Source organism: Salvelinus alpinus, chromosome 15 (assembly GCF_045679555.1).
Source record: "Salvelinus alpinus chromosome 15, SLU_Salpinus.1, whole genome shotgun sequence".
In the NCBI taxonomy this organism is placed as follows: domain Eukaryota; kingdom Metazoa; phylum Chordata; class Actinopteri; order Salmoniformes; family Salmonidae; genus Salvelinus; species Salvelinus alpinus.
The window spans coordinates 36,793,768-36,807,193 of NC_092100.1; the positions used below are offsets into that span (position 1 = coordinate 36,793,768).

The 13,426-nt window shown below is 41.4% G+C and overlaps 1 protein-coding gene across 5 annotated transcripts in view; it reads left to right on the top strand.

Moving 5' to 3' along the window:
- The window catches only part of LOC139540008 (C-Jun-amino-terminal kinase-interacting protein 2-like), a 48,388-nt gene that overhangs the window by 8,346 nt on the left and 26,616 nt on the right, over positions 1-13,426 (top strand). For 2 of the 5 annotated variants that reach the window (XM_071343497.1, XM_071343495.1), the window contains exons 2-3: positions 11,423-11,605; positions 11,698-11,803. Coding sequence is in view for 1 of the 5 variants with exons in the window: in XM_071343494.1 (XP_071199595.1) it covers positions 11,698-11,803 (106 nt within the window). In the remaining 4 variants the exon portion in view is untranslated. The remainder of the gene's footprint in view (positions 1-11,422; positions 11,606-11,697; positions 11,804-13,426) is intronic. The other 3 variants (XR_011668050.1, XM_071343494.1, XM_071343496.1) reach the window with 2 other exon arrangements.

Below are 13,426 nucleotides of genomic sequence, written 5' to 3' on the forward strand. Positions count from 1 at the left end.
ATGACCTCCAGCAGGCCACAAATGTGCATGTGTCAGCATATGGTCTCACAAGGGGTCTGAGGATCTCATCTCGGTACCTAATGGCAGTCAGGCTACCTCTGGCGAGCACATGGAGGGCTGTGTGGCCCCACAAAGAAATGCCACCCCACACCATGACTGACCCACTGCCAAACCGGTCATGCTGGAGGATGTTGCAGGCAGCAGAACGTTCTCCACGGCGTCTCCAGACTCTGTCACGTCTGTCACATGTGCTCATGTGCTCAGTGTGAACCTGCTTTCATCTGTGAAGAGCACAGGGCGCCAGTGGCGAATTTGCCAATCTTGGTGTTCTCTGGCAAATGCCAAACGTCCTGCACGGTGTTGGGCTGTAAGCACAACCCCCACCTGTGGACGTCGGGCCCTCATACCACCCTCATGGAGTCTGTTTCTGACCGTTTGAGCAGACACATGCACATTTGTGGCCTGCTGGAGGTCATTTTGCAGCGCCTCCATGCTCTGGACACTACGCTGACAGACACAGCAAACCTTTTTGCCACAGCTCGCATTGATGTGCCATCCTGGATGAACTGCACTACCTGAGCCAATTGTGTGGGTTGTAGACTCCGTCTCATGCTACCACTAGAGTGAAAGCACCGCCAGCATTCAAAAGTGACCAAAACATCAGCCAGGAAGCATAGGAACTGAGATGTGGTCTGTGGTCACCACCTGTAGAACCATTCCTTTATTGGGGGTGTCTTGCTAATTGCCTATAATTTCCACCTTTTGTCTATTCCATTTGCACAACAGCATGTGACATTTATTGTCAATCAGTGTTGCTTCCTAAGTGGACAGTTTGATTTCACAGAAGTGTGATTGACTTGGAGTTACATTGTGTTGTTTAAGTGTTCCCTTTATTTTTTTGAGCAGTGTATATACAGTGGGGAGAACAAGTATTTGATACACTGCCGATTTTGCAGGTTTTCCTACTTACAAAGCATGTAGAGGTCTGTAATTTTTATCATAGGTACACTTCAACTGTGAGAGACGGAATCTAAAACAAAAATCCAGAAAATCACATTGTATGATTTTTAAATAATTAATTTGCATTTTATTGCATGACATAAGTATTTGATCACCTACCAACCAGTAAGAATTCCGGCTCTCACAGACCTGTTAGTTTTTCTTTAAGAAGCCCTCCTGTTCTCCACTCATTACCTGTATTAACTGCACCTGTTTGAACTCGTTACCTGTATAAAAGACACCTGTCCACACACAATCAAACAGATTCCAACCTCTCCACAATGGCCAAGACCAGAGAGCTGTGTAAGGACATCAGGGATAAAATTGTAGACCTGCACAAGGCTGGGATGGGCTACAGGACAATAGGCAAGCAGCTTGGTGAGAAGGAAACAACTGTTGGCGCAATTATTAGAAAATGGAAGAAGTTCAAGATGACGGTCAATCACCCTCGGTCTGGGGCTCCATGCAAGATTTCACCTCGTGGGGCATCAATGATCATGAGGAAGGTGAGGGATCAGCCCAGAACTACACGGCAGGACCTGGTCAATGACCTGAAGAGAGCTGGGACCACAGTCTCAAAGAAAACCATTAGTAACACACTACGCCGTCATGGATTAAAATCCTGCAGCGCACGCAAGGTCCCCCTGCTTAAGCCAGTGCATGTCCAGGCCTGTCTGAAGTTTGCCAATGACCATCTGGATGATCCAGAGGAGGAATGGGAGAAGGTCATGTGGTCTGATGAGACAAAAATAGAGCTTTTTGGTCTAACTCCACTCGCCGTGTTTGGAGGAAGAAGAAGTATGAGTACAACCCCAAGAACACCATCCCAACCGTGAAGCATGGAGGTGGAAACATCATTCTTTGGGGATGCTTTTCTGCAAAGGGGACAGGACGACTGCACCGTATTGAGGGGAGGATGGATGGGGCCATGTATCGCGAGATCTTGGCCAACAACCTCCTTCCCTCAGTAAGAGCATTGAAGATGGGTCGTGGCTGGGTCTTCCAGCATGACAACGACACGAAGCACACAGCCATGGCAACTAAGGAGTGGCTCCGTAAGAAGCATCTCAAGGTCCTGGAGTGGCCTAGCCAGTCTCCAGACCTGAACCCAATAGAAAATCTTTGGAGGGAGCTGAAAGTCCGTATTGCCCAGCGACAGCCCCGAAACCTGAAGGATCTGGAGAAGATCTGTAGGGAGGAGTGGGCCAAAATCCCTGCTGCAGTGTGTGCAAACCTAGTCAAGAACTACAGGAAACGTATGATCTCTGTAATTGCAAACAAAGGTTTCTGTACCAAATATTAAGTTCTGCTTTTCTGATGTATCAAATACTTATGTCATGCAATAAAATGCAAATTAATTACTTAAAAATCATACAATGTGATTTTCTGGATTTTTGTTTTAGATTCCGTCTCTCATAGTTGAAGTGTACCTATGATAATAATTACAGACCTCTACATGCTTTGTAAGTAGGAAAACCTGCAAAATCGGCAGTGAATCAAATACTTGTTCTCCCCACTGTATATATATAAATAAAAATTGTCCGGTTAATCGGTATCTGTTTTTTTTGGTCCTCCAATATCGGCATTGAAAAATCATAGTCGGTCAACCTCTAATTACTTTAGTGCCTTGTTGCAAACAGGATGCATGTTTTGGAATATTTTTATTCTGTACAGGCTTCCTTTTTACAATTAGGTTAGTATTGTGAAGTAACTACAATGTTGTTGATCCATCCTCAGTTTTCTCTTATCACAGCCATTCAACTCTGTAACTGTTTTAAAGTCAACATTTTCTTCATGGTAAAATCCTTGAGTGGTTTCCTTCCTCTCTGGCAACTGAGTTAGGTAGGACGCTTGTATCTGGGTGTATTAATACACCATCCAAAGTGTAATTAATAACTTCACCATGCTCAAAGTGATATTCAAAGTCTTCTTTTTTAATGTATTTTTATTTCATCCACCAATATGTTCCGTTCTTTGCAAGGCATTGGAAAACCTCCCTGATCTTTGTGGTTGAATCTGTGTTTGAAACTCCTGAACTTATTTAGGCTTTTCATAACAAAAGGGTTGAATACTTATTGACTCAAGACATTTCAGCTTTACATTTTTTAGTAATTTCGAACATTTTCACAAAACATAATTCCACTTTGACATTATGGGATATTGTGTGTAGGTCAGTGACAAAAAAACTCAATTTTAATCTGTTTTAAATTCAGTCGGTAATACAAGAAAATGTGGAAAAGGTCAAGGGGTGTGAATACTTTATGAAGGCACTCACCCACTCAAAAAGTCAGCCATATATGATTTGAATTTCCAATGTGTTATCACTATTCTTTCAACCATCTAAAAGCACAACCAAATTCCATCGGAAAAGCAATGTCGGATTTTTGTTTGTCACAAATGTCTATTAATGTGCTTTCAACCATGTAAAAGCAAAGTTCAAATGAAAATACAATATCAGATATTTTGTTCATTCATACAACAGATTAATGTGTTATCGCTATGCTTCATATAATAGCAGAACCAAATGACCTGGATTGCAGTTGAGATTATATTAAAAGTACATGATGCAAGTGATCAATTCCGTTCGAGGTTCTGCACAGATTATTACAGCAATTGCGACGCTCTCCACAGACCTGTGACGACCTAAGCATGCTACCTTGAACATGCACACTTTATATAGTCCAATATTTACTTGTGTATTGAGGGATGGGGGCAGTGTATAAACTGAGCAGTATAATAAGATTCTTGTAGCAGCAGTTGTGATGTGTGTGGGTGTATGCATATGAGTGAGTGCATGTGTGCCAAGGTGCAGAGAATCAGAGCAGGTGGTCAGTCCAGTTCAAGTGTACAGCAGTCTGATGGCTTGTAGATAGAAATGGTCTCTGAGCCTGTTGGTATCAGTCTGTTGGTATCAGTATTTCTTCCTATATGTTTACATAAGAAGAAAAGTGTACAGTAACAGCAAAATGTGGCCATGGATATGTTACTCATTTTAAGGTTGAATGTTACATTAATTTGTAAGATAGCCTTAACTTGAGGCTTTTTACTGTATTACACAAGTAATATTGAATTGTTTGGTTGACAATACAACCAAATATCAACATTTAAAGTAGATATACCTACTGCTTGGATAGTTCAATCTGAGAAACTGGCTTAATCCTATTCTTAAACTTGTTGGAGACGTGACTCCAACATATATAATTTGTTAACTTGTCGACAAGTTAATAGTCTATTTATTATTTTGTACTCCCTGATGAAGGCCATGCAGCCGAAACGCGTCAGTTTTAAAACTTTGTTTCCATTGAACATGCCATACAAATGAAGGCATTTTGATTAATTATATGAAGAGTGCCTTGGTCCTTTCTTTTTGATGACCAATTTACACCTTTTATCAAAGTGTACCTTCTGTCTATCAACACCTACTATTGTGTACCTTAGCTTGGTCTCCATCTCAACCAAAAATCTATGTTAAAGAATAGGACTAAATAAAATCAAACTTTAAATGTACTTTAAATAAAGTTTGATTTGATTTATACCTATTCTTTAATTTAGATTTTTGGTTGAGATGGAGATTTGATTCCAACATATCAATTATTAATTTGTAGACCAACTGCAATTAAAGCCAGACTCAGTCAGTGGTACAGATGGATCTATCCAAGCAGAAGATGCATCTCCTTCAAATGTTGATATTTGGTTGCGTTGACAACCAAACACAGTTCAATATCATGACATTTTAAATCAACCAGAGCTTGAAACCTTAGGCCTATTGTATTGTCTATTTTTTTTTGTTGAATTGAAACAATAGCTGTTGATGACTTTGCAAATGCTATATAGGCTGAAATAGCATCCTTGATAAAGTATGGTCACATTTGATCTGTTAAACTCTGTTAAACCTACCCTTTGGAATGACTTCAGTAGCAACAGTGGATCTATTTAGTTTAAGTGGAGAGCTCTCAACAATCATTCTCATAATAGCTCATTGGTAATAGTCTGTCAAATTTCATAGCTATGCAGGACTGGGATTGGTTAAAACCCTGGATGGAAGGCCAAATGGTAGCTGTAAATCCATTCTCCAGTAGGGGGTGCTGCCTAGCCTATTGTTTTTTATTTCTGATTGTGGATTTAACATAGAAGATCTGATGTTGTTTTATAGGTAAAAATTCAAACCTATTTTGTTGAAATGAGGTTACCATGATGACAGAATCCTGTGGTTGAAATGTCACCCTTAAAACAACAGTTGATGATTTTTGTTCATTACTTTTTCAAATCCAATGTATTTTTTAAAGATTCCACGTCACCTAAGGTTGACAAATTACGCTGACACATAATGTTTCATCCCCTGGGCACAAACTGGTTGAGTCATATTAGTCATCTACATCACCAGGAATCTCTTACAGAAAGATAAAGTGGGAGTGGAGCTGAAAGGAGCCACCCCCCCCTTTTGATGATTTGAGAATTTAGAAAAATAATCGAGACTAATTCTATTCTAAGGCAGCTCCTCCTGAGTGGAATCATGAGTGGAGTTTGACTTCTCTCAGATACCTGGCAGTGCTAGATTCACCTCCCAGAATTGAGAGCTAGCTACACACTTAGAAAAAAGGGTTACGAAAGGGTTCTTTAGTTGTCCCCATAGGATAACCCTTTTTGGTTCCAAGTGTTCTACCTGGAACCCAAAGGGGTTTTACCTGAAACCCGAAAGGGTTCTTCAAAGGGTTCTCCTATGGGGACAGCCGAAGAACCCTTTTAAGTTCTAGATAGCTCCTTTTTTTCTAAGAGTGTAGAATGCAATCCCATTAGCAACACACATGCCCTGCCCTGGGTTGTTACAGTGACCATGTTACTGCCACATCTGCGTTCATGAGTCATGACCGCAGTCAAATTCCATGTGATTGTTTAGTCACGGTAACTAGGCTTCTCCAAAACTGCGCTCTGATGCCGCTGATGGTCATTAGTAGGCCACCAAACTTGTCACTAATGGCCTGGTAGTCTGCGCTCCTGTAATCCTCTAATCACTCTGACATCAATACAAATGCATTCGAAAATCAAATCGAACACTTCATGAGAGCAATGAGCTTATGTTGTGCAACATTTACTATAGGCTATGCAATTGCGTGAGAGTTTTGAGTATCCTCTTTTTAATAGAGGCCATATCAGCTTTCTATAGGCTAAATGTATTTCTCAACAATCCTAATACTAAGCACATTGCTTTGCTTTACAACCGGAGTAGCCTGCCTACCTGGCTTGCATGAAAATGAACCGCGGGAAAAGCATCCTCCATTCGCTATTTAAGTGCATACATTACTTATTTCCCCTGCCCCTCTTCCAACAGGAGCATAATAATGGCCCATTCTAAATCAAATCTAATTTCACACATATTATTTAGTATATGTAAAGACAATATTAAATGTAGATTAGTCTGATGGGTGACAATATCACCTGTGAATGATGCTCAGCGTGTGTAGTCTAACATGCTGACGAGTGTGTGTGTCCGAGTGTGCCATCGCACGGATGTTGATTTTGTCCACCTACATCAGACGCAATCAGGACACACAGGTTTAAATATCAAAATGAACTCCGAAACTATATTAATTTGGGACAGGTTGTTCCCCATGCAGAGCAAGGGGAACAACTACTCCAAGTCTCAGAGCGAGTGACGTTTGAAACGCTATTAGCGCCCACCCCGCTAACTAGCTAGCCATTTCACATTGGTTACACCAGCCTAATCTTGGGAGTTGATAGGCTTGAAGTCATAAACAGCGCTGTGCCTCAAGCATTGCTAAGAGCTGCTGGCAAACGAAGGAATGCATGAATGAATGCATACGAGCCTGCTGCTGCCTACCTACCACCGCTCAGTCAGACTGCTCTATCAAATCATAGACTTAATTATAATAAACACACAGAAATACAAGCCTTTGGTCATTAATATGGTCAAATCCAGAAACGATAATTTTGAAAACAAAACGTTTATTCTTTCAGTGAAATACAGAACCATTCTGTATTTTGTCGAACGGGTTGCAACCCTAAGTCTAAATATTGCTGTTACATTGCACAACCTTCAATGTTATGTAAAATTTTGGCTAATTAATTACGGTCTTTGTTAGGAAGGAACACAGTTTGCAATGAGCCAGGCGGCCCAAACTGTTGCATATACCCTGAGTCTGCTTGCATTGAACGCAAGAGAAGTGACACAATTTCCCTAGTTAATATTGTCGGCTAGCATGCATTTATCTTAACTAAATATGCAGGTTAAAAAAATATACTGCTGTGTATTGATTTTAATAAAGCCATTGATGTTTATGGTTAGGTACATTTGTGCAACGAATGTGCTTTTTCGTGAATGCGCTTTTGTTAACTTAACGGGATCGACTTGACAACAGCCAGTGAAAGTGCAGGGCGCCAAATTCAAACAACAGAAATCTCATAATTAAAATTCATCAAACATACAAGTATTTTACACCATTTTAAAGATACACTTGTTGTTAATCCCACCACAGTGTCCGATTTTTCAAAAAGGCTTTACAACGAAAGCACACCATCTGATTATGTTAGGTCAGTACCTAGTCACAGAAAAATACAGCCATTTTTCCAGCCAAAGAGAGGAGTCACAAAAAACAGAAATAGAGATAAAAGGAATCACTAACCTTTGATGATCATCATCAGATGACACTCATAGGACTTCATGTTACACAATACATGTATGTTTTGTTCGATAAAGTTCATATTTATATCCAAAAATCTTAGCGCGTTATTGGCGCGTTATGTTCAGTAATGTTTTGCCTCCAAAACATTAGGTGATTTTGCAGAGAGCCACATCAATTTACAGAAATACTCATAATAAACATTGATAAAAGATACAAGTGTTTTACATGGAACTTTAGATAAACTTCTCCTTAATGCAACCGCTATGTCAGATTTCAAAAAAACTTTATGGAAAAAGCACACCATGCTATAATCTGAGTCCAGCGCTCAGAGACCAAAACAAGCTATACAGATATCCGCCATGTTGTGGAGTCAACAGAAGTCAGAAATAGCATTATAAATATTCACTTACCTTTGATCTTCATCAGAATGCACTCCCAGGAATCCCAGTTCCACAATAAATGTTTGTTTTGTTTTCGATAATGTCCATAAATTATGTCCAAATACCTCCTTTTTGTTCGCGCATTTAGTTCCAAAATCCAAATTGATGACGCACAGGCCAGACAAATTGGGATGTGACTAGTAGTAAACAGCGTCTACAGCGTCTTTTCGCTATCAGTTGTAATAGCAGATTCAAACAAAAAATTCCGTTACAGTTCGTAGAAACATGTCAAACGATGTATAGAATCAAGGATGTTTTTAACATAAATCTTCAATAATGTTTCAACCGGAGAATTCCTTTGTCTGTAGAAATGCGATGGAACGCAGCTAACTCTCACCGGGGCGCGCCTGAGTGGCACTCTGCCAGACCCATGACTCAACCATGACTTATTCCCTCATCCTTCACAGTAGAAGCAGCAAACAAGGTTCTGAAGACTGTTGACATCTAGTGGGCGCCCTAGGAAGTGCAATATGACCCCATAGACACTGTATATTGGATATGTAAGCCTACAAACCTCAGATTTCCCACTTCCTGGTTGGATTTTTCCCAGGTTTTTGCCTGCCATATGAGTTCTGTTATACTCACAGACATCATTCAAACAGTTTTAGAAACTTCAGAGTGTTTTCTATCCAAATCTACTAATAATATGCATATCTTAGCTTCTGGGCCTGAGTAGCAGGCAGTTTACTCTGGGCACCTTATTCATCCAAGCTACTCAATACCGCCCCCAGCCATAAGAAGTTAAATCATCACCCGTTTGGCAAAGTTGAAGTAGGCTGTGATTTGATAAATAAACAGGCACTGCATTGATTATATGCAACGCAGGACAAGCTAGTTAAACTAGTAATATCAACCATGTGTACTGTAGTTAACTAGTGGTTATGTGAAGATTGATTTGTTTTTTTATAAGATAAGTTTAATGCTAGCTAGCAACTTACCTTGGCTCATTGCCACCACAAGGTCCTTTTGACGCTGCAATCGCGTAACAGGTGGTCAGCCTGCCATGCAGTTTCCTCATGGATTGCAATGTAATCGGCCACAATCGGCATCCAAAAAGGCAGATTACCGATTGTTATGAAATTGGACCTAATTAATCAGCCATGCCGATTTAACCGGTCTACCTCTAGACCGTACGTACATATCCCAACCAGAAGCTATGGATTACAGGCAACAACCCCACCGAGCTAAAGACTAGAGCTGCTTTCAAGGAGCAAGACACTAATCCGGACGCTTATAAGAAATCCCGCTATGCATTTACACAAACCATCAAATAGGCAAAGCTTCAATACAGGACTAAGATTGAATTCTACTACACCGGCTCTGACGTTCGTCGGATGTGGCAGGGCTTGAAAACTATTACGGACTATGATTCCAACACCATCATTAAGTTTGCTGACGTCACAACAGAGGTAGGCCTGATCACCTACAATGATGAGACACCCTATAGGGAGGTCAGAGACCTGGCAGTGTGGTGCCAGGACAGCAACCTCTCCTTCAATGTGAGCAAGACAATGGAGCTGATCGTGGACCATAGGAAAAGGAGGGCCAAACAGGCCACCATTAACATCGACGGGGCTGAAGTGGAGCGGGTCGAGAGTTTCAAGTTCCTTGGTGTCCACATCACCATCTAACTAACATGGTCCAAACACACCAAGACAGTTGTGAAGAGGGCACAACAACACATTTACCCCCCCCCCTGGAGACTGAAAACATTTGGCACGGGTCCCCAGATCCTCAAAGTTATACAGCTGCACCGTCGAGCATCCTGACTGATTGCATCACCGCCTGGTATGGAAACTGCTCGGAATTTGAGCGTAAGGCGCTACAGAGGGTAGTGTGTACGTCCCAGTACATCACTGGGGCCAATCTTCCTGACATCCAGGACCTACACTACTGTTAAAGAGTTTGGGGTCACTTAGAAATGTCCTTGCTTTTGAAAGTTTTTTATTTTCTTCCGTCCATTAAAATAACATCAAATTGATCAGAAATACAGTGAGACATTGTTAATGGTGTAAATTACTATTGTAGCTGGAAATGGCAGTTTCTTTTGTTTTTTATGGAATATCTACATAGGCGTACAGAGGCCCATTATCAGCAACCATCACCATCTGTGTTCCAATGGCACGTTGTTTTAGCTAATCCAAGTTTATAATTTTAAAAGGCTAATTCATCATTAGATGAATTAATTATGTTAGCACAGCTGAAAACTGTTGTTCTGATTAAAGAACCAATAAAACTGTCCTTCTTTAGACTAGTTGAGTATCTGGAGCATCAGCATTTGTGGGTTCGATTACAGGCTCAAAATGGCCAGAAACAAATAACTTTCTTCTGAACCTCGTCAGTCTATTCTTGTTCTGAGAAATGAAGGCTGTTCCATGTGAGAATTTTCCAAGAAACTGAAGATCTCGTACAACGCTGTGTACTACTCCCTTCACAGAACAGGGCAAACTGGCTCTAACCAGAATAGAAAGAGGAGTGGGGGGCCCCAGTGCACAACTGAGCAAGAGGACAAGTACATTAGTGTCTAGTTTGAGAAACAGACGACTCACAAGTCCTCAACTGGCAGCTTCATTAAATAGTACCCGCTAAACACAAGTCTCAACGTCAACAATGAAGAGGCGACTCCGGGAAGCTCAGTTTCTCTGTCCAGTGTCTGTTCTTTTGCCCATCTTAATCTTTTTTTATTGGCCAGTCTGAGATATGGCTTTTTCATTGCAACTCAGCCTAGATGTCTAATGTTAACATAATTGGAGATAGTTTGTACACACAGTGATATCAGCGACAACAGTCCTGTAGTTGCTTTTTTTATTACAGTAAGGAGAGTTCACAAAGGCCAAAATAGTTTCTTTTCAGACAGCAATTCATATTGGATGACATCCCAAATAATTTCCCTGTATCACATTGTAGGCTGCTGCTGGTCAGGAGCTCTGTGTGTGTGTTTATGATCTAGCCAATATTTCTGATTTAGCACTGTTACGGTATGCAATTTTGCCCAGTTAGACAATGATCTAGTTTTACGTTTCCACCTTTTGATGTGTTTTCTGACACTAACCGAACCCACAAATGCTGATGCTCCAGATACTCAACTAGTCTAAAGAAGGACATCTGTACTAAGCCCTGTCTGGAATGTCCTGTCCTCACGAGAGAACCTGCATTGCAGCATTTCCCTCTGAGCCTTACAAAAGTATCTTACTAATGTAGTAGATAGCTGAGCGTCTGTTGTAACTAATGGACCACAGTTATACAGATGGTTTATAGAAAACAAGATGATGAGCTGTTGTCTGTAAACTGGGGACATGGGGGGGGGGGTAATAAAATAATGTCTGAACTCTGTCTGCTTAGAGATCAAAGCAAAATATGGAGGATGTGTGAGTTCTTGTGTCTGGTGAGTGAGGCACAGACCCAAATAGAGTGACACGCCATATCTCAGAGCAGTCGTCCCCAGGGTCGGACCACTCTGTGTGGGAATCACTCGGAGAGATGCTCACCTCTGAAGGGTGGTGGTCAGGTACATGAGGACTGGAGGTGAATCACAAATGTGTGTGTTTGTTTGTAGATGTAGGTGTGTGTGTGTGTACTATGTGTAAGTATTAACGTTCTCCCTCCTGTTCTTCCAGGCCTGCCCATGACATCAGTCTGGAGGAGTTTGATGATGAGGATCTGTCTGAAATCACAGATGACTGTGGAATAGGACTCAACTACGACTCTGATCCATACGAGAAGGTGGAACACACACACGCATGCACACACATACACAAACATACAGGCACATACATACATCAATGTAATGTAGTGAACAGCATGTCTGTAATTAGTATAATTTTCTGGGGGCTATTCTGCTCTCATCATTAAATAGATTAGCTTGCAGACGGCTTCAAACTACTGCTGTGCAAACTAAAAGCTCCTCCTATAGTACAGATAGAAAAAAAAATGTCTTCCTACAAATTTGAAGCAAAGCAACTTGGCTGTCAGTCTGTTTGGGTTTCTTTGTGTGGCTGTGTGAGTCTCTGCCAACACATGGTGCTTAGGGCTTTGATTGACAATTGCTGTGGGTGACAGCAAGCAGAGTGAGAGAGAGAAAGATTGAATATGAGAGAGAGGGCGTGATAGACTCCCCGGTATAGCCATTGGAGGTGATAACTGCCAATTTGTGTGTTACTCGGCTCATCTCTTATATAAGCGGCAGTGTAACTTGCTGTTAATACCTGTGTTACTAGAGCTCATTACATTAGTGACCTTATACTAAGCTCAGCCCTGCCCTATCATTTCCATCCTATCAACATCAGTTCCAGCATCAGAGCAGAATATGAATGGTACTGTAATGTACAACTCAAATCCCCTCTTAGTGACCGAGCTCTGGAGATAATCCACAGACCTGTACTACTGGAGAAGCACTGGGTCTGCTTCCTCTATCTATCTCTCTGTTTCCCTCTTTAATTATTTATCTGTCACCCCTTTCTCTCATTCTCTATCTCTCTCCCCATTTTCACTCTCCCTCCCCCCTCTCTCCTGAGGGATGTGAATGTTTTATGTGTTTGGCTTTGAGCCATAGCTGCAGAAAAGGGTGAATAACCCAGTGCAGTTTGCTGCTATGCAGAGACAGTCCTCCCGCATCATTCCTTTCCACCTTTTCTCCTCCCTCTCTCTCCCCTCTCCCCTGACTGCTCATTCCTTCCCTAACTGCTTTGCAGAGCTCCGTTCAGAGAGATCCTACCTTCAACCTCCTCCTTTCTTCCTCAATTCCTCCTCTTCCCCAAAGCAGAGAGAGATGTTTTTGCTTCTGCCTCATTAATCCCACAACAACAGAAAACTGGGAAATGGAGTTATATTTTTTCAGTCACATGCAAAGTTCTTTCTACAAAGCAATTTGTCAGTGTGTAGAGACGTCCCGGGCCTACAACCTCAGAAAGCAAGTTGAGGGAAACACTTTTATCCTTGCAGTCTGAGATGTCATATTTCAAACTCAGATCACCCAATGGAACGAACAGGCCCTGACTGCTCAGTCCACAGATGTGTGGGTGTATGCCAGAGACAGTGTCACTCTTTGTTATGTTGCATCATCAAACCCACCCCCACCCAGTCGCCCAGCCACAAAGGAACTAATCTTGCTGACATCGGACTGACACTCTGGATTAAGAACAGAGCTGGAGAGTGTTGTGTGTGTGTGTGTGCATGTATGTGTTTGTTTAATGTATTTGATTGGGTGATTGTCATCAGCCCATTAAGCCTCTATCACGTAGTTAAATGGTTTCTGTTTGTTTACACATGTACCTGTATGTGTGTGATAAAGCACTGAAATAATTTTGTGGACGGTTCTTTTAACACTTTCTTTGATCTTCAAGGCTG